Genomic DNA, 22,193 nt, shown 5'->3' on the forward strand with positions numbered 1-22,193 from the left:
GTGGCTCACGCCTGTAATCCTAGCACTCTGGGAAGCTGAGATGGTGGATCTTCTGAGCTCAGGGGTTCGAGACCAGCCTGAGCAAGAGAGAGACCTCGTCTCAATGAAAAAATAGAAAAAAAAAAAACCCAAAAAGCAAAAAACTAGCCAGGTGTTGTGGGCATCTATACTCTATTCAAGAGGCTGAGGCAAGAGGATCACTTGAGCCCAAAAGTTTGAGGTTTAAGTGAGCTATGGCGCCACAACACTCTACCCAAGGCAATAGAGTGAGAATCTGTCTCAAAAAAAAAACAAGAAAAGAAAAATAAAAGTAATGCTGAAGACTTCATGAGTAGACTAAATTTTAGTTATGGAAATTGTATCTTAGATAACATTTTTACTTAATTTAAGCAATCATAATGATGTTTAAATTAAACTACCACCTTCTAATCTGTTCCTCTCCATGCAGTAACCACCATGTTGTTTCCCCTCTTAGCGTCCCCTGCTTTCAGTGCTAATAATATTTCAAATGAACGAGCAAGCAAGTTAAAAGTAGTTTGTAACTTCTGAAGTGTGAACTAGTGTGGGATACACTTTGCTATCAGAATGTGAAGAAGGAGCTCAATGATGGGATTTCTTCTGTAATCAGAGGATTATTACTACTCAAGACTTTTAAGATTTATCTAACAGTCTTTTCTAGACTTTTTTTAGGTTCTTAGGGGATTAGAACCATGTTCATTCAGCTTTGGGAATCTTCAGCTCTGGTCAATGCTCTTGTAGTAGATAGTCAAGAAAATGTAGTTGATTTTAATAGAACATTTTGGAGGGGAAGTGTGGATTGCAAGCTGAATCTTGCAGAAAAGTTATTGTTGAATTAGGTTAGGTGACTGAATTCCATAGTCAAGGGAAAGGCCCCAAGGATAACAGACAATCAAGTAATTTTATATGCCATCTGGTAAACAAAGCGGACAGGCTCCTGTCCTTCTAGTATTCACTGTCTCTTGGCAGAAGACAGTTAAATAAGCATTTCAGGTGGTGTAAGAGCTAAGGGAAACCAGTAGGTTCTCCATAGCATGTATGTAGCAGGGACTCCTAGCTAGCATTAGGGGAATCGGACACTTTCCAAAGGAAAGTTGAAGTTTGAAGGATAAAGAGAAAGCTAGGGTTGATGAGGACTGAGGATCCAGGACAAGGCTGTTCCATGCATGCAGGGGCAGAGCAGGGTGATTCTAGGCACCGAATGGTTAGGCTGGATAGGGTAGAGAATAAAAGAGGTGATTGGTAGAGATTTGGCTGAAAAGGGAACAAGTTATAGGATGATAGGGACAGTGGGATTGACATCAGATTTGTGTCTTGTAAAGAATTATTTTTGTTGCAGCACGGGGTAGAGATGCAATAGAGGAGAAAATTGGAGGCAGGAGACAACTGTGTCTGATCAAATAGTATCATTTATTAAAAAATAGCTGAAAACAATACCATTTATTAAAATAGGAAGACTGGGAAAAAGGAGCTGGTTGTTGTCTTTGAGGCAAAAGAACTTTGCGATCATTTTTAAATAGTTGAGTGTGTAAGTCTGGACTTCAGAGTGGGCATCTGTCTGGAGGTCTACACATGGGAGTTGATGTCATACAGGTGGTAAATACTGCTGTCAGAGTACAAGTGAGATGGATGGAGAGCCCAATACCAGGCTTTGAGAACTCCAAGGTTGAGTAGTTTGGTAAAGGAGCCCAAATTCAATATTTAGAATTCTCAGGAACTGAACATGACAGGGTTATTGTAAAAATTTAAAAAAATTTTTCACTCATCCTACTTTATTCCTCTGCAGGGTACCACTGTGCAGGGCAAAACTACTCAATCCTATTCAGCAGACCTGTGAAAGCTGCTGAGAGGATGAGCAGATTGAGGCCTGAGATATATCTTGGATTTAGCAATCTGGAGGTCAAAGCGGGTTTCCCTACTGTGGGAATGGGAGTATAGACAACTTTATTTGGCTACAAAGAGCACCAATAGATTGTTTGGTGTAGGAGCAGAGCATGTGAGATTGATGAATTTTTTTGTTTGTTTGTTTTTGCTTTTTATGTGTTTTGTATTTTTAAATGGGAGATGTTGTATATTTAAGAGGAAGATTTAGTTTTGTGAGAAAGGTATTTGAAAAGTTAAGGTAAGATGGAAGTAGATGGAATCTTAATTAAAGCCTTTTTTTCCTTGGGAAAGTAGGGAGAATGTGAAAGAGCTTCTGTGTTTGGGGGGGGTTAGGATATTTTGGAGTTTGAAGAGAATGGTGAAGGTCTGCATAATGCATGTAGTGAGTGGGACATAAACACTGCAGGACCTGGGACTGTGGTGCTTCCTGATGGGTAATTGGCAGTTGGGTTTACCCAAGGTTGGGGTTTTGCCAGATTGGTGTGAGAAAAATCTTAAGATGTCAAGAGTATCAAGGGTTATTGAAAGATAGACCATGAATTCTAAGCTAATTAAAGAATATTACAAAGAAGGAAGAGAACACTTGGACTGGGAAAAAGTAGAGAGAGTTATTAGAATTAAAGTCATTAAAAACCCCAAAGCTTTTAGAATGGCATTAAAGGAGTCCAAGGTGAACTGAAAAGAGCTAAGGGAATTGCAGAGACAAAGAAGGTCATGACTGATACTTCCTACCTTGGCAGATACAGTTTTGGTGGTGTGGTTTATTTTATTTTATTTATTTGTTTGTTTATTTATTTTTTGACAGAGTTTCACTCTGTCACCCTGGATAGATTGCTGTGGCATCATAGCTAAGCAACCTCAAGCTCGTGGGTTCAAGTGATCCTTTTGCCTCAGCGTCCTGAGTAACTGAGGCTACAGACCTGTGCCACCACACCTGGCTAATTTTTCTATTTTTAGTAGAGACAAGGTATCTCACTCTTGGCGCAGGCTGGTCTTGAACTTCTGAGCTCAGGTAATCCACTTGCCTCGGCATCCCAGAGTGCTAGGATTACAGGTGTGAGCCACCTTGCCCAGGCATTGGTGGTGTGTTTAGAGTGAACCCAGGTATTAGTGGGTTGAAAAGTGAGCGAAGTCAAGGAAGGGAAATTTTATTTTCCTTTTATATTTTTGGAGAGACAGGGTTTCATTCTTGCCTGGGCTACACTGCAATAGTGTTACAGTAGCTTACTGTAACTTCAAACGCCTGGGTTCACTATGTTGTGTGTTGAACTACTGGCCTTAAGCAATACTCTTGCGTTGGTCTCCCAAAATGCCGGAATTACAGGCATGAGCCACTGTGCCTGGCCCAGGAACATAAATTTTTCAAGAGGTTTGTCTGTGAAGAATATGGACAATTAGATTTATAAAAGGCAAAAGGGAGGTTTTCTTTTTTTTTGCCTCCAATTTTATTTTATTTTATTACAATTGAGCTTTTTTTTTCTTTTTTTTTTTTTTTATTGTTGGGGATTCATTGAGGGTACAATAAGCCAGGTTACACTGATTGCAATTGTTAGGTAAAGTCCCTCTTGCAATCATGTCTTGCCCCCATAAAGTGTGACACACACCAAGGAAAAGGGAGGTTTTCTTTTTTCTTGTGGTAAAGGTGCAACTTGAGACTGCTCATAATGATGATGTGATGAGTAGTAGTAAAATGGGAGATTTTACAACATCCAGAAGAGACACGACATACTGTGGAAAGAAGAGGGAATATCCAGCACTTGGCAGGAGCTCAAAAATGTTAGCTCTTATGGAGAATGCTGTGGAATGGCTTTGAGTGCTCATGAAGCAGGGTCACGCACTGGTTGTAGTGGGTGAAGGAAAGAGTGTACACAAAGTTTCGGGAAGGAGAGAATCTTGGCTAGGTAAACATGGGCAACATTGAAGGCCAAGTTGTAGTCAGTGAAAAGAAGAATGAGCATGGGGGAGGAGAATATTCACCAACCTTTTTTCTGAAGACAGTTGTGCACATGAAGCCAAGGATAAAATCTCATAGATTTTCCTCCTAGAGGTATTGGCTTTGTTTGGGTCTTCTGGTTAATATGAAGAGAGGTTTGATAATAGAAGTATTTGAGGTTCCTTAGAAGGGAAATAAACTATACAGAAGCCAATTTATCTTTCTTATGTTTCCTAAAGATGTTATTAAAAAACAATTTACATTTTGGTTTAGAGTTCCCTTAATGAGTTTACATAAAGATGCGGAATTTGGCGGGCATCTATAGTCCCAGCTACTTGGGAGGCTAAGGCAAGAGCCAAAGAGAATTGCTTAAGCCCAAGAATTGGAGGTTGCTGTGAGCTGTGATGCTACGGAACTCTACTGGGGGTGACATAGTGAGACTCTGTCTCAAAAAAAGGTGACATAGACTCTATCTCAAAAAAAAAAAAAAAAAGTCAGCCAAGGGCAAAGGCACATGGAGCGGACTGTAGGAAAAAGTCCCAAACATGGAGCTTCCAATTGTCCTCTCCCCATACAGTGGTGAAGTATTACATTTCTGATGGCATTGACGTGTGACAATACTCGTGGAGCATTGCTAACTGTGGAAGCTCACTCCAGCTTTCATGTCCAGAATTATTTGAGGACTCTGGGGTTGACTGCACATAAGACTGACCTAAGTCTCTAGCCCAGTGGTTCTCAACCTTCCAATTGCTGCGATGTATTTTCATTGTTACAAAGGGGTCGTGACCCATAGGTTGCGTCTAGCCCCTTGGGAGGTCAAGCTGATCCATGTGACTTAAAGCCTCCACTATAAGTCACCTTGTTGTACTCTGGTATGGCCCAAAGCTTCCAAGTGGAGAAGGATGCTCTTATTAGGCATGTCATTCCAAGCGTTTGGATATTACTTTCTAGAACCTACAGGTAAAGCCCAGACCTCTCTTTGGGCAAGGTAAACTTCTTTACAATGTTATTGACAGTTAAGTATATTTTCATGTTTTATTCTACAGTACCTCTTTAGCTGACAGTTTGATTTACAATTAAAATGGTTAGCAAAGTGCCCATCAATGGGTAATTAGGATCTAGTTATTATAGACACTTAATACTTGGGTAGCTAAGAAAGATTACCAACAAATTCTATTAACTTAATATTTCAGTATTACTATTACATAACTGACCCAGACTCATTTATAATTTTGACATAGCTGTTTCTTTCCATTTTGAACTTAAAATTTTAAGTTGAGTAAATTTGAACTTAAAATTTTCTGTAAGAAAAGTTTTGTATAATAAAGTTGCTGAGCTTTCCAAATTAATTTTTTTAGCTATAGTCTCATTTAGAACAGTGTTTCTGATAGAAGAGTGATTGGCAAAAGGTCCCAGGTTATGCATAGTTTCACCCTTTTATTCTTCATGAAAGCATAAGTGAGTCCAGGTAAGAGACATTACAGGGATAACCTTAATTTTATTTTTAAAGGATATAGCATTTCAAGTGGTATTAGTCTCATTTAGAACAGTGTTTCTGATAGAAGAGTGATCGGCAAAAGGTCCCAGGTTATGCATAGTTTCACCCTTTTATTCTTCATGAAAGCATAAGTGAGTCCAGGTAAGAGACATTACAGGGATAACCTTAATTTTATTTTTAAAGGATATAGCATTTCAAGTGGTATTAGTCTCATTTAGAACAGTGTTTCTGATAGAAGAGTGATCGGCAAAAGGTCCCAGGTTATGCATAGTTTCACCCTTTTATTCTTCATGAAAGCATATGTGAGTCCAGGTAAGAGACATTACAGGGATAACCTTAATTTTATTTTTAAAGGATATAACATTTCAAGTGGTATTAACTAAGTATGAAAACCTCACAGCATATCCTATAACTGCTCTGTGACAATGACATTATCTTGGAGTACCATTGCTTAGAATAAATGCCTTCCTACCTCATTGGCTTTAGTGCAAATCTCATTTCCTGGTTTATATCCATTACAAATTAGATCTCACCACAAGAGTGAAATCCCTTAATAAGCCTAGGTGAAAGCAAGTTGAGGCAATATGATGCTTATTCTAGTGGCACCACTAGTTGTGGTGTTTGCATCAAGTCATTTTGGGGTGCTTTACAGAAATGCTTGCTGATAGGGAATTCCCTGACTTCACTGGCTTTTACCCCCCGACCCCCCTTTCTTTCTATGCTTACAAGAACTGGACCACAAGACCACAGTTAGCCAGGAAATACTATCCCTCCCTAACACATGGTGGATTGTTGATGTGAGGTCTAAGGATTTGGGCAATTAAAAATGAGTGGCCTCTTAGATTTATTACATTTTCTGTATATTGAAAATAGATAACTAAAGTGAGTGGTGACTATATTTGCATGCTATTTGTATGTTATAGTTAACATTTAAATTCTTTTATGTACTGAAATTTTTTTGGTTGCCACATTAAGCCTCTTTATCCTCTATGGCACAAGGTGGCTTTCCATCTCAATTTTTGCTTTAACATATGAACCCTCAGGGGGGACCATAATTCAACTGCAAGCACCTAACTCATGAATGATATTTGCTTCATGTTTGAACAACAATGTTTTAACCCACTGTCTTCACTAATATTGTAACTACTGTCTTACAGATTGACTTGATGCAAAACATCACAAAGGCTCCATATTATACAGTATGCGATTTTTGAGGTATGAGCTTTAGAAACTTACCTCTCATGTGGCATGTACATCAGGCTTTAACTTCAGTTTGATCATTTTGGGGAAATTTATGCATTTCTTTTTTTCTTTCCATAATATTTTTAGAGTATTAAAAGGGGCTGTGGAGGTATTTTTGAATCCTTGCTAGGATTTTTAGCCTTAACAGATACATTTTCTTTTTTTCACTAAATTGAGACACTAATTCTGGCAGATGATATCTTTTCCAGCCCTTCTAACTAACTAGCTTAACATTTATGCTTGCTTCTTGGAGTTCAAATCTGCATTTTCTATTTTGTGCTTTTGATTGCCTCATTTTAAGTGCTCATTTCCGTTCTTTAACAATTTTCTATTCATTGGACTGAGATGATCCTGTTGGTGCTAACAGCCTGGCATTGACATTTTTTGAGACCTAAGCAGTCTAGATATTATAAAAATAGACATTTCATGTAAATGCTGAACCATTTTGTGATTTTGGGTTCAGAAGACTTATAATTAGAATTGGGAAAGTTTTAATCAATTTGTATTAAAAGAACTTGGCAACGAGGGAATTTTCAGGCAGTTCTGAGACATTGTTTCTATCATAGTGACTTTTTTGATATTTCTGAAAACCCAAACTTTTTTGGGGAAAAATCTGTTTATAATTCATGGGATTTAAAAACCCATGTTTCTAACAAATTAGGAATTGCTTCTGATTTTTACAGTTTAGTTTGAAATCAGATGCTTCCTAGTTTGAAATGGATTTATTGGTAGCAGTAGATGGCTTAATTTCTTCAGTGAAGAACTTAAGGTGCTATATATTGAGTCTAAAAACTTGTTATACTTGTATTCACATACTCATGAACTGCTTGTACCATTAATTGTCTATTAGACTGAAACCTTGAGTTTATTTTGTATTATGGTTAAACAACTTTTAATGTATTCTGCAAGATAAATATTTCTTAAGAATTCATTATCTTATTCAAGCCTCTTAAGAACATTATCTGTTGATAGTTATTGTCCCATTTTATGCAAAGACAACCAAAGGTTTGGGAGATTAAGTAATCTGTGCAAAGGCACACATACTTTTTCAGTGTTGGAGCTGGGATGTGAGCCCAGATCTTTTTTTAACTTGTATTCTCGGCTGCCTTATGTTGCTATTGTGTCACCAGAAAATGATAAAATTATTTAACTGTTGATAGTAAAAGTAGTATGTATGATATGTAAACATAATGAAAACAGGAAAGGAAGGCATGTTTAAATATGGTAGACTTCGGTTTTCTTTGTGTTTCAGAGTTAGTCCTGTGTTTATTTGCTTAAATATTACCAGCCCACTTTTTTGTATTAGGTGCTATGCATACCAGACAGGTTCAAAACCTATCAGAAAAGCTCATAAGCTATCTTATTTTTCAGTCCCCTTTGAGGAAAGAATGGTATGTTACAGTTGCTTATAGGTGTGCATTATGTATGCTATTTTTAAATATACAAGGAAAATCTTTCTATTAGCTTAAAACAGTTCACAGGCTTCTGGAGTGCTGTTAGTATTTTAGTGCTTATAGATTTAGTATACTTAGAAAATATCCCCATACTTTTTTCTGGAAATTCCATAGATTTTATTTTCTCATATGTTAGAAGTACTTAGCTTTGTCAATAAACAAGTAAACTCTGAATATTGGAAGAAGATACTCCATTGTGGACCTTAATGATTTTAGTAAGCTAGGTTATAGAATTTCATGAAATATCACGAGAGCCTTAGAAGTAATGACTTGTGCCAGTCAGGCATCCAAGTTTAATTGAACCTGTTGTCTGCATTCTGTATTGACAGCGATTGCAAGAATTACAGACCAAAGTGTCCAACTGACCGGGCCTATGCAAACTTTAAAAAAATTTTTTTAATGTTAGGTTACTTTTATTGTACATACTTTTATGCAGAGTTTTATGTTTAGTGTTTTTGTGGGTGAGAGCAAGGAAAGGCTGATCAATTCTGAATGAAATATGTAAAGTATATAAACGCTGTTGTCAGTTTTGCACATGAGGGAGGAACATGAGATTAGAGGAACAGGTTAGTTTCTATCCTTGCCAGTGTCTTTACCTTTTCTAAATGATTATGGCTTCAGAAGGTGTTTTTAGTAAATACCATGGAAGTGACTTTTTTCAAATGGTTGTTTCTCTCAGAAAGTCAGTAAGAGAGGAACTTCTTATTTTCATTTCTCGTATGCTACAGTGGAGTATTTTGTGTTGTCTTTTTTCTTGATTATGATTACCGGAAGAGTAAGACTCATGAGAAGTCTTGTAGCTCCATAGAGAATCTCAGTTCTCATTTACTGATGAGAAAATTGAGGCAGAGAGCAGTTAAGAGCTGATATTTAGGTAAGGACACTGATTTTACCCTGGGCTGCACTACTTGTTTATTAATATTTAAATACCAGGTATTCTAAACAGTACTTACATTTTAAATTTTAAACAGATTATGGATTACAAGTTTCAAACATACCAATACTTTACATTCATTTTCTTAAAACTTAGTCTTTTCGCTTTTTATAATTTTAATTGACAGTCTTTATAGTTAAGGCATCTTCATGAGGTCTTCATTATTGCAGTACATAAACATAATCTTTGTAGCTTATGTGTTTTTTCCTTATATCCTATTGAGTTTGCTTTCAAATATCATTCTGTATTTTTCCCAGCAAATTATTAAGTATTCCTCTGAGGCAGCACTTTTGAATAATTTGGTAGCACATTGCCTCTGCTTGACATGATGCCAGTGTTTATTTTTATGACTGGGAAGACTGAAATTTTGACTCTTTTGTGGGGAGAGTTTAGGAAAAATTACTCTATTATGTGAAGAGAATTCTGGACCAGACTGACCACTTTTGCCTGAACGTTAGACTTTCAGTGCTAAAACCAATAAAGTCTAGAGCAAACCAGGATGAGTTGGGTACCCTAATCCCAGTACTTATTTGTATTTCTGAATGAGTCTTTAGATTAGTATTATTGAATAGACTGAAAAGCTGGCATTTTATCCATTGACAGTTAATCTTTTCCCAGTTGAAAGAGTTATTCTTAGTCAAACAATTACATATAGTAGTAATAGTAAAATATAAAAGGTGGGGAGAAGAAAGAGACTTGTATAAAAGGAAGTTTATGATTTTTTTTAAAGATTCTAATCTTACACTTTTCTCTCTTTACAGAACTGATAGTGCATCAGCCGACCCAGATAATTTAAAATATTCTTCATCCAGAGATAGGGGTGGTTCTTTCTCTTATGGATTGCAACCTTCAAATTCTGCTGTGGTGTCTCGGCAAAGGCACGATGATACCAGAGTCCATGCTGACATACAGAATGACGAAAAGGGTACATATATATATTCTTATTGCTAAAGGGATGTTTTTAACCTATCTATCATAAGCCTTTCTCCCAGCCTGCTTGCTTTCTTCTACTACATTTAAGATGCAAATAACAAAAATGGTATCATTTCTGAAACCTTTATAGTAAGTTCACTCACTTTATTTAAGCATGTCTTTTTCCATAAACATAATTCAAAATGGCAGTTTCCTTGCCAATAACATACAGTATTATTGCTAAGGCTGAAGTTCCCCCAACTACCACATCCCCTGTAGACTTCGAGAAGAGTTTTAAACAAAATGCAAAGTCAGTCTTAATTTAGTTTTCATTTCTCTGCTTCCCAATCTTCCAATGAAGGAATCAAAATGATTTTACAGCAGGCAGCACAGAGTAAAGGTAGAAGCAAAGGCTGGGTGAATTGTAGCTTGGGTGATAAGATCCGGAAGTATCAGGATTGGATTGAGAAAAACAACCCTATTATAATAATGTAAACATTGCTGTTTTTTAGGTGGCTACAGTGTCAATGGAGGATCTGGGGAAAATACTTATGGTCGGAAGTCGTTGGGGCAAGAGCTGAGGGTTAACAATGTGACCAGCCCTGAGTTCACCAGTGTTCACCATGGCAGTCGTGCATTAGCCACTAAAGACATGAGGAAATCACAGGGTAAGGCTGAGAAAACTGGGGCTGAGCACACATTCCTACATGAAGACCTGTGTCTTCTTTCTCTTATCCTGGATGCCTCATGGCTTAGTAATGTCTTGTACAGATGGGAATTCATTGGTCTAGCATGTGTTGAAAAATGTGTAGGTGATAAATGTTTGCATTATTTTCCCATGAACTGTTAATTTTCCACAAGAAAGGTTATACTTTCTTTCTTTGTATTTTATTTTATTTATTTTTTTTTTTTTGAGACAGAGTCTCACCATGTTGCCCTTGGTAGAGTACCATGGCATTACATCTCACAGCAACCTCAAACTCTTGGGCTTAAACAATTCTCTTGCCTTAGCCTCCCAAGTAGCTGGGACTACAGGTGCCCGCCACAATGCCTGGCCATTTTTTTTGTTGCAGTTGTCATTGTTGTTTAGCAGGCCCGGGCCGGGTTCAAACCCACCAGCCTTGGTGTGTGTGGCTGGCGCCCTAACCACTGTGCTATGGGTGCTGAGCCAGAAAGATTATACTTTCTAAAAGAGTTTTTCTTAACAGAAGACTGGATAAGGTCTTGAAGGACTTCCCCAGTTGTCATGGATGATGAATGTACAGTACATAGTGGGCTTTTACTGCAGTAAGTCCTTGAACTCTTGGGCTTGTGGGGGATATGGGTGCAAATAGATTGGGCCCTTTTCTAAAGTTAAATACACCAATACCACTTTCTGCCTTTAATACAACTCTCACCACGTAGGTAATGTGCCTTGAAAATTCAGAGGATTAAAAGTAATAATTTCTTTTCTTAAAGGGAAATTTATTTTATTGGTAAAGGTAAGTGTGAAATTCAGATTTCTGATTTATATGCTTTGTTGAATATAATTACTCTTAGGACATTTAGTTTATGACCTTTTTTCCCCCTAGTGGGTATGTATGCATGTTGTATGTATCTTGGTGAAAATCTTTGTGCTTGTAGCTTTTTTCCCCTTTTATATTTATAACTTCTAAAAAACTGATTTCTTTTGTGGAAATTTTCAGAAGTGGAATGAATAAGTCAAAGACTGTGCTGTTTCTTACTAGAGTGAAATTTTATAGAACCTAAAACTGACTTTAAAGGTGATTTAGTCCAATTCCTCTTTCTCACAGGCTCAGAGTTGTGTAGTTTGCTAGTGGCCGAATTTTAAAGAGAGCCTAGATTTCCCACCTGGTAACTAATGACATTTTTGTTATCTGTTCTTATTGAAATAGTCTGTGGTCTAGGGATTTGTAAAAATCATATTCTTCTATCAGATGTTTCTTCTATTATCAGTTTTTTTTGTGCCTTAAAGAGAAATGTAACTTTCAGACCCTTTGATGTGGTTTGTATGTGTGTATCGGTCGGCTAATTATGGTAAATAGCACAGCTGAAAAATACTCTCAAAATGTTAGTTGTTAAATGCCTCTTTATTATACTAACATTGTCTAACATTGTTTGAGCATTTGTGCTTGTCTTTGTAATTAAAAAATAAAGAGGAGAAAGGTTGTGGTTTGCCACTGTTTAGTGGAAGCATACCTTGCACATGGTAGGTGGTAGTTAGACATTTGTTGAACAGCATGTGTGATTCTGGTTTGCCAAAAATTTGTCCTAGGGGAATGAAGCTAATGGGAACAATAGGCTCCCCCCCTAGTGTGATACAAAGATGAGAAATAGTCATTTATAGACTATTTTTACCTGAGACTTTAACCTGTAGAAGTCATCTATCCATACCCATGTTCTTCACCTGGATGTGAAAAAAGTTTGGCATGGACCTGAAGAAAATAGTTTCTCAGCCTTTATTTTTTTCTTTCATTTGGTCCTCTGGAATGAGTTATTCAGTTTGCTTAGGGTTATTTATTCTTTTCTTTTTCTTTTTTGTTTTTTTTACAGACACTGTGGTGACTTATTCTGTACTTCAGCAAATATTTATTGCAGGCCTGGTATGTGCCAGGTACTCAGCTGGGGCTTGGTATTAATGTATACAGAGGAACAAAAGATGATAGGGCCTGCATTCATTGAGCTTTTATTGTCCAGTAGACTTTGATTTTTTTTTTTTACACTCCCCTTGATTTCTTTTTTTAAAAATAATTTTATTTTATTGTTTGGGATTCATTGAGGGTACAAAGAATTAGGTTGCACTGATTGCATTTGTCAGGTGCAAATTCCCTCTTATAATTGTGTCTTGCCCCCAAGAAGTGTGCCATACACTGTGACCCCTCTCATCCCTCTCCCTTCTCCCCTCTCACCACGTCTCCCTGCTCCCTCCTTCTCCTACCCGTTATGTATTAGGTCATCTACTACCTTCATATTAGAATTGAGTAGATTGGATTCTTGCTTCTCCATTCTTGTGATGCTTTACTAAGGAGAATGTGTTCCACCTTCATCCCAGTTAATACAAAAGATGTAAAGTCTCCATCTTTTTTAGTGGCTGAATAGTATTCCCTGGTACACATATACCACACTTGTTAATCCATTCCTGGGTTGGTGGACATTTAGGTTGTTTACACATTTTGGCAATTGTAGATTGAACCGCAATAAAGTTGCAGTTGAGTACAATGCAAATGTCCTTATGATAAAAGGATTTTTTTTTTCCTGGGTAGATGCCCAGTAATGGGATTGCAGGATGAAATGGGGGGTCTAATTTGAGGATTCTCCATACTTCCTTCCAAAAAGGTTGTATTAGTTTATAGTCACATCAGCGGTGTAAAAGTGTTCCCTTCTCTCCACATTCATGCCAGCATCTGTGTCTTTGTGTTATGTGGGCCATTCTCACTGGGGTTAGGTGGTATCTCAGGGTGGTTTTGATTTGCTTTCTCTGATGATTAGGGATGATGAACATTTTTTCATATGTTTGTTAGACATTCGTCTGTCTTTAGAAAAGTTTCTATTCATGTCTTTTGTCCAGAGCTATATGGGATTGTTGGCTCTTTTTTGTTGATTAATTTGAGTTCTCTACAGATTGTAGTTATCAAGCTTTTGTCTGATTCATAATATGCAAGTATCTTTTCCCATTCTGAAGGTTGTCTATTTGCTTTGGTTGTTTAATTAAGTCCCATTTGTTTATTTTTGTTGTTACAATTGTCATGGAAGTCTTCTTCATAAAATCTCTCCCCAGGCCGACGTCTTCAAGTGCTTGCCCCACATTGTTTTTGAGTATTTTTATTGTTTGATGCCTTAGATATAAATCTTTTATCCATCTTGAATCAGTTTTTGTAAGTGTACTTAAAATATTTGGGCTATAAAATTTCTAAACTTATTTATATTTGAAGGGTAACAAAATGTTTATATTCACAGAGCGATCGATGTCTTATTCTGATGAGTCTCGACTGTCGAATCTTCTTCGGAGGATCACCCGGGAAGACGACAGAGACAGAAGACTGGCTACTGTAAAGCAATTGAAAGAATTTATTCAGCAACCAGAAAATAAGCTGGTGAGTATAGTATGTTTGAGAATGTTGATAATTTTCCATCATAAACTAGATAATGCTGTTTGGAGTAGTTTAAGAAGGGGAAAAGATTTACTTTTAAGGAGAAATAACATGGATTCTTTATGTATGACAAAATGTGCCCCATTTCACATATGAAAAATTAACAGATATTCTGTCCTAGAACACAGAAAGATAAATTCTGAGGAAAACAGGATTTACCCACAGGGTAAAATGTGTTAAAATTAGGCCACGTGCACCTGAAATCTCTGTACTTTGGGAGTCCAAGGGGGACTCCCTATTTAGTTGGCTTGTGTTATGATGATTTAGAACTTAATACTCCCTAAGATGTAATTATTTACTTCTACTCATTGTTGGATCCACATTGGTGCCTCTTCACTAAATTTTTAATGCTCTTCTTAACTTTTATTTTTTTAGAGACAAAGAGTCTTGCTGTAGTGCAGTGGCACAGTCATAGCTCACTGCAACCTCAAACTCCTGGGGCTCAGGTGATCTTTCTGTCTCCTTTTCCTGAGTAATTAGAACGATAGGCAGGCTAATTTTTTAATTTTTTGTAGAGATGAGGTCTCACTGTGTTGCCCAGGCTGGTCTTAAACTCCTGCGCTCAAGCATTCCTTCCCCCTTGGACTCCCAAAGTACAGAGATTTCAGGTGCACGTGGCCTAATTTTAACACATTTTACCCTGTGGGTAAATCCTGTTTTCCTCAGAATTTATCTTTCTGTGTTCTAGGACAGAATGTCTGTTAATTTTTCATATGTGAAATGGGGCACATTTTGTCATACATAAATTTGGGCTGGTGGCCGGGGATATAAGTAAATGGAAAAGCCCCCTTTAAAAAATTTTTTTGAGACAGAGTCTTACTCTGTAGCCCTCAGTAGAGTACCGTGGTGTGACAGCTTACAGCAACCTCCAACTCTTGGGCTTAAGTGATTCTCTTGCCTCAGCTTCCCATGGAGCTGGGACTACAGGTGCCCACCACAACACCTGGCTATTTTGTTGTTGTTGTTGTTGTTGTTGTTATAGTTGTCATTGTTTAGCAGGCCAGGGGTGGGTTTGAGCACACCAGCCCCAGTGTATGTGGTGGGAGCCCTAACCTCTGAGCTGCGGGTGCTAAGCTGGAAAAGCCCTTTTAAAAAAAAGTTCAGGAGCAATTTTTCCAGTCCAAGTAAATTTTTTTTTTTTTTTTAAGATAGTGTCTCATTCTTTTGGCCCAGATTAGAGGGCCCTGGCGTCAGCCTAGCTCATAGCAACCTCAGAATCCTAGGTTCAAGTGATCCTCCTGCCTTACTCAGTCTTCTAAGTAGCCAGGACTATAAGCATTTCACACAATGTCCAGCTAACTTCTTTTCTATTTTTAGAGAGATAGGGTCTAGCTTTTGCTTAGGCTGGTTGGTCTCTAACCTCTGAACTCAAGGATCTTCCTGTTTCAGCCTCCCAGAGTGCTAGGATTATAAGTGTGAGCCACCAAGTCTACTCCAAGTCGTTTTAATGTTAAATTAAGAAGTAGAAAACTAGTGAGAATGATATGGTTGGGCAAATAACATTTATTTCAGGACAAAATTTCTCCCCTGAGATTTTATAATTACAAGTTTCAAAATAGGGCAAGTTGAAAGAATTTTACAGTGAACCTCTCATGTCTACTATCTAAATTTAGTCATTCACATTTTATCATATTGTGTTGTCATATATCTCTTCATCCATCCATCAATCTGTTTTTTAGAGTAAATAAAACAAGCTTTTTGAGTTTGGTTTTTGTTGATGATTATGGCTCTATGTTCCTATATACGAATTTCTTTCATAATCTGAAAGGAAACTGACATTCCTGATGCATGCTAATTGGGGACTAGGAATAAGAAGGAAACTAAAGTGTTATCCAATTATAATTTGAAGTAAAAAGTAAAGATATACACATTATTATTAAAAGTATAGGAATTTGAAGTTTTTATGTATTTTTTTAAAGGTATTAGTTAAACAGTTGGATAATATCTTGGCTGCTGTACATGATGTCCTTAATGAAAGGTAAGTAATTATGGTTAAATTTAAATGACTTTAAAATACTTTTAGAAATTATTTTCAAATGTACAAGAAGATAAACCCATTGGCTTTGTTTATGAACATCAATTTGACATTTTACTGGGTCCTCTCATCATTTTAATCTATATTATTTATATGTTAATTGTCATTGTACAAATGAAATCTACTGGAAAGGAAATACTTTGTAATTTGCCAATCTGAGTGAGTAATTGAGCATTGACTGGAATGCAGTAAATGCTTTGATGCAGGCATGAATGAATGCAATTAGTATATGAGACTTTTGAAACTGCTTCAGAGAATAGAGGTAAAAAGGAGCCTCCTCCTTTGGGCAAGAATGGATTCAAATCATGTATGTTCTATGGATACTGGGGTACTGTAGAGGTGTACAGTAATTTCTTCATGTGGTGGTTCTCAAAACTCAGCAGATCAAAAACATTACTGCCTTTTGATAGTTTTATTTTATGATACTTAATAATATTATACTCAAGTCAAGTTTGGTAATCTTTTAAATTGATGTATTTAACTACACAGTCCTTATGTATTGAATATTGAATGAATATAGTCATTCATAGTAGCGATTTATCTAATCCTTTGCTGTTGCCCTTCTCTGAGAATCATTTAATATAGTTTGATGTGGAATTTGAAGCCTGAATTTTAGCATTTTTGAGCCTGCCTTCTCTGTTAATTGTGGAAAAGAAAACTAAATGTCTGGCAAGGGTAATTTGTGGCACTGCAGGATAGAGAGAACACAGTATTTAGAGTAGATAATATCACAATCTTTTATATAGTTTGAGTAGAAATTTTTAAAAAATCATTTAAGATGGTTCTTTTATAAGATGTGTCATTCTTGTCTTTGAAAGCTTAAGTCTTTTGTGTTTTGTTTTGTTTTGTTTGCATTAAAATTAACACAGTAGCAAATTGCTTCAGGAGTTGAGACAGGAAGGAGCTTGCTGTCTTGGCCTTCTTTGTGCTTCTCTGAGCTATGAGGCTGAGAAGATTTTCAAGTGGATTTTTAGCAAATTTAGCTCATCTGCTAAAGATGAAGTTAAACTCCTCTACTTATGTGCCACCTACAAAGCACTAGAGACTGTAGGAGAAAAGAAAGCCTTTTCATCTGTAATGCAGGTAAGAATAAAGGGGAAAAAAAGGGGAATAAAATTGTCCTTAACGTATATAGTTGGAGAAAGGAAACCTAGGGGTTTTTACTGATAGTAAATATGTTGTACATTAACATTCCCCTTTCTGAATTCGAGTAAATGATGCACATTAAAGATAGATTTAAAATAAGTTAGTCTCTTCTATTTTGTCTCTGTGCTTTTTAGAAACTTTCCTTTGAAATTGCTTAGGACCAAAATAATAACACAGATTTGAAAATAGGAACTCCATCAGGAGAACTGGACAGGAGGGTGCTTTCACATTTGTTGAGGGAGACAAAACCTAAGCCTTATAACTAATTTCTAAGGCTGTTTAGGTTTTATAACGTTAAAAATTATCATTTCAAGTGGTATAAGACTATTATGTATAAATGAATACCAGCTCTACTTAATTTTATTTTAGTTTGTGTATCTGAATATATTAAAAGATGATTTTTGATTCAGTTTTGAGCAAAATTTTAAGTAATTAAATGTTTGATGAGCTAATATTTTTAAAAGTTAGGGGATGGGTGTTTGAAATACCTGATTTTGTGGGGGGCGCTTTTTGACAATTCTTGATACGGTTTCTTTGGGGCATATAGGTTTTAAAAAGGATATAAGAAATAGTTCTGTTTTTTAAAAAATACGGTTTTTTTCCCCTTTAATTCTAGGTTTATGAGGAAAAACTTGGGGAAAGAATTCAGAAAATTTTCTGGAACTAAATAGCATACTACCCAATTGGGGTTATTCTGTATATAGTTTTCATATTAACATTTCTCCAGTTATTTATTTTGAAAAATTTCAAATCCACATGGAAACATACGGACCAGTGAAATACCCATTTATTCTTTACCTAGATTTATCACTTACTAATAATTTTGCTAATTTTATTTCTACACACATACTGACAAACTTTTTTGTTAAACCATTTGAAAGTAAATTATACACATGGTGACATTTCACCTCATGATACATAACTAAGCATTCTTAAGATTAAGGCTATTCTTCTATATAACAAAATATTATAATAATACCTAAGAAAATGAATTTTGTAAAACATGCAATCTATATTCAAATTTTTATAATTACCCCTAAGGTGTCTTTCATGGCTTTGTGTCTACCTGAACCAGGATCCCATCTAGACTCAAGCAATGTCTTGAGTAGTGTCTCTTTTAAAATCTCTTAATTTAAATTCTCTATACCTTTTTTGTCCCCCTTATTTTGTAGCATGCTCTACTTTCTGGGTTTGTCTTCTTGTTCCTTCTTGATTAGATTCAATTTAAACTTTTGGGTCTGAGTACTTCGCAGGTTGTCTCATGCCAGCATGCAGGCGTTGTCAGGTTATTGCACTCTCTGACATGCGGAGTTTGATCACCTGGCTGAGGTGACGGCCACCAGATCTTTCCATTATGAAGGCATATTTACTCCCCCCTTTGTAATTAGTGAGCAGTCTGGACATGATACCTGTTTTTTTTTTTCAGTAATATTTTACTAAATGCTCTTAGCATTGATATTCTGTACCTGTACCTATATAGGATATAACATTGGCTATTACAAAATGGTGATTTTCTCATTCTAGCCTTTCTTCCATATTTATAAGATTCTTTTATAAAGCAGACTTTTTTTCCTTTTGGGGAAAAATGGTTTTTAAACAGCTGCAATATTCTGGCAACGATATACCATATACTTACTTTAAGAATGTGTGTATATTGGTAACGTGGGCTTGCATGTCATTCATGTGGGATGCCACATTAATTTTTGTTAATTCCAATTCGAAGCAAATGCTAATATACTGAAGCATAAATTGTATAAAATTTTCTTCATATTTCAAATCAGAAAGTAATTATGGTACTTTAAAGAAAGCAGCTTCCCATACACATCTTTTTGTAATTTAATGACAGGGTTAGAAAGGGGACATTTAGAAATAATGTAAGTGGATGTTACTGAAAATGAATGTCAATTGATGTTAAAGGGATAATAACAAACATTTAAAACAACAGTATTTGGGGCAGCGCCTGTGGCTCAAGGAGTAGGGCACTGGCCCCATATGTTGGAGGTGGTGGGTTCAAACCCATCCCTGGCCAAAAACTGCAAAAAGAAAAAAAAAAACAACAGTATTTGTTTTCAGGCTAACATTTTAGTGGAATAAAAGGTTTTCAGTCTTTTTTCTTTTTTTTTTTTTAACTAAAACTATCGAATTTATTTTCTTTGGTATCATTATCAATTTTGGGTATAGTTACTAGTAAATAATAAACCTACTTTGTTTTCTTTCTATGTTGTTGAATGTTCATGTTTGTAATTTTTATTTTTAAGCTTGTAATGACCAGCCTACAGTCCATTCTTGAAAATGTGGATACACCAGAATTACTTTGCAAATGTGTTAAGTGCATTCTTTTGGTGGCTCGATGTTACCCTCATATTTTCAGCACTAATTTTAGGGTGAGTTCCCCACTCCTGTTTTCAGATAATGGAGTGAATGGATGGTTGTGTGTATGAGGAACTGGGAAATCACATAGAAAACAATGCTTTGCTCCTTTGAATATGTTCAGTGATATTTGAAGGTCCGGAGTTAAATGGTGCGATAATATATATATATTTTTTATAAAAATCATTATCTGTATTTTATTTTTTGTATTTTTCTTTCTGATGTTTATACCTTAAGATATTTAAAGAAATAAACTATTACAGTGGTGTTGTAAATGCAGTTTTTTTAATTCTCCTGTCATAGATGTTCTTTCTAGGATCTTTTACTGTGAAAGGGTCTTACTGTGGAATAGCAGTAACACCTTAAAAATGATTGGCCCCTTTCTTTTTGTCTCCATCAAGGATACTGTTGATATTTTGGTTGGATGGCATATTGATCATACCCAGAAACCTTCCCTCACACAGCAGGTGTCTGGTAAGTCATTTAACATATACCACTCACTTAAATATTGTGGGAGGAGACATGGTACCCAAACACCAGCTGTTAATATTGTTTAATAATCTAGGAAAACTAATTGCTTCAGAGAAATATTTTAATTATTATAAATGAGGATTACTTGTTAGCTTAGTTTATCTTTTCAGAGGGAGATTGGTAGTAGTAGGTAGAGTAAGTACGGATTTTAATGTTGAGCCTGTGAGAAATTAAAAGGACTTATTTTAAGTTATTTGTATTGTGTACTGGTATGAAAAAATATGGTAGTGGCAATACTTGAAATGTAGAATAGGATGGAAGATCTTAGTTATTTGTGATTTTTTTTTTTGGGGGGGGGTTGTTTTTGTGGTTAAAACCAGATTAATTTGGAGAATTGTCATAAAAGAAATGTTTTTGGGGTTTCTTTTTGTGCAGGGAAGTTAAGTGAATGACCAGAACTACTCATTTGCACATGAGATGTTGTTCCAAGTACTGTAGTTTCTCTTAACTTACTTGGTGAGATAAACTTTTAAAAATAGGATGTGCAGGCAGGTGTGGTTCTGTCTCATTTTCACTGGGAGACCAGTGCATTCTAGTGCATGCCTTTGATGGCTAGTTGTGGCCTTAGGTTAGACAGCCAGTCATGTATAGAAATAATATAGATGGGCGGCGCCTGTGGCTCAGTGAGTAGGGCGCCGGCCCCATATGCCGAGGGTGGTGGGTTCAAACCCAGCCCCAGCCAAACTGCAACAAAAAAATAGCCGGGCGTTGTGGTGGGCGCCTGTAGTCCCAGCTGCTCGGGAGGCTGAGGCAAGAGAATCGCTTAAGCCCAAGAGTTAGAGGTTGCTGGGAGCCGTGTGACGCCACGGCACTCTACCCGAGGGCGGTACAGGGAGACTCTGTCTCTACCAAAAAAAAAAAAAAAAAAAAAAGGAAATGAGAATTTCTGGTGTAGCATTGGTTAGTAATGATCAGTGTGTTTTAACATTTACCAGTAGTAATTGTATGACAGGGCATATTTTAAGGGTAAGCAATTAAAAACCCGATACTTAAAAAATAAGGCTCTTGAGTATTTTTTAATTTCTATTTTTTTTCCTATTTTTTCAAAACTTACGATTCCAAGGGTGGTTACAGAGTTTGGAGCCATTTTGGGTAGCTGATCTTGCATTTTCTACTACCCTTCTTGGTCAGTTTCTAGAAGATATGGAGGCATATGCTGAGGTGAGTTCATAGATAGCTAAGTTATTTCTTAAAATTTCAGTTGAGAAAAACAACAAAAAACAGGAGCCCGGCTGGGTAGCTCACACCTGTAATTTCAGCTGTTTGAGAGGCTACGTCAGGAGGATGGCTTGAGGCCAAGAGTTCTGAGACCAGCCTGGGCAACATTGCAAGACTTAGTCTCAAGAAACAAAAAAATTGGGATTTTTTTTTTCCAGATGTTTTTAAGTTACCAGCACAATTACTGAAAAAGACTAAGAACAATTGCAAGCCTAATGTTTTGAAAACTTGACATACTCTTGGTAACTGGTATTTTTCTGAAGACATTTTCTGTAGTTGATTTTTAAGACTCCCCCCCCTTTTTTTTTTTTTTGAGATAGTCCCACACTGTTGCCCTAGGCTAGAGTACTATGGTGTCAGCCTAGCTCATAGCAAATCTCAAACTTCAGGGTTCAAGCAATCCTCCTGCCTCAGCCACCTAAGTAGCTGGGACTACAGGTGCCCACCACAACGCCCAGCTAATATTTTCTGAGGTTTTAATTGAGATGGGCTCTGGCTTTTGTTCAGGCTGGTCTTTAATTCCTGAGCTCAAGGAATCCACCTATCTCAGCCTCCTAGGCTGCTAGGATTACATACGTGATCCATAGCACCTGGCCTATAGTTGATTCTTATTTTTCATTACCAAGACTCTTAAAAGGAATTGAATTTATGTCGTGTTTGTTTCCCTTCAAAAAGCCTTTAGAGACTTTCTTTTTGTATGTACCAGGGAATATTGAATCATGCTTTGGGGGATAGGCTTTGGCTTCAGCCAGCTTTCAAAGCTGTAGGAAGGAGTACAGTGTGTTGGCTTTAAGGATACTGCTATAAAGACTGTTTTTGGTGCTTGGCTTTTATGGCCCCACTGTCATGGCTTAACTCTCTGCCATC

At 36.6% G+C, this 22,193-nt stretch overlaps 1 protein-coding gene across 2 annotated transcripts in view; it reads left to right on the forward strand.

The window, feature by feature from the left end:
* SMG1 (SMG1 nonsense mediated mRNA decay associated PI3K related kinase) overlaps positions 1-22,193 on the forward strand; it is a 115,857-nt gene that overhangs the window by 23,527 nt on the left and 70,137 nt on the right. The window contains exons 2-10 of one of the 2 annotated variants that reach the window (XM_053555883.1): positions 6,491-6,548; positions 9,725-9,888; positions 10,388-10,543; positions 13,833-13,969; positions 15,946-16,004; positions 16,931-17,144; positions 19,466-19,591; positions 19,979-20,051; positions 21,172-21,269. In XM_053555883.1, coding sequence (XP_053411858.1) covers positions 6,535-6,548; positions 9,725-9,888; positions 10,388-10,543; positions 13,833-13,969; positions 15,946-16,004; positions 16,931-17,144; positions 19,466-19,591; positions 19,979-20,051; positions 21,172-21,269 — 1,041 coding nt within the window. In that variant the 5' untranslated portion in view covers positions 6,491-6,534. The remainder of the gene's footprint in view (positions 1-6,490; positions 6,549-9,724; positions 9,889-10,387; positions 10,544-13,832; positions 13,970-15,945; positions 16,005-16,930; positions 17,145-19,465; positions 19,592-19,978; positions 20,052-21,171; positions 21,270-22,193) is intronic. The other variant, XM_053555882.1, reaches the window with a different exon arrangement.

The sequence above is a fragment of the Nycticebus coucang genome, chromosome 12 (assembly GCF_027406575.1).
Source record: "Nycticebus coucang isolate mNycCou1 chromosome 12, mNycCou1.pri, whole genome shotgun sequence".
Lineage (NCBI taxonomy): Eukaryota > Metazoa > Chordata > Mammalia > Primates > Lorisidae > Nycticebus > Nycticebus coucang.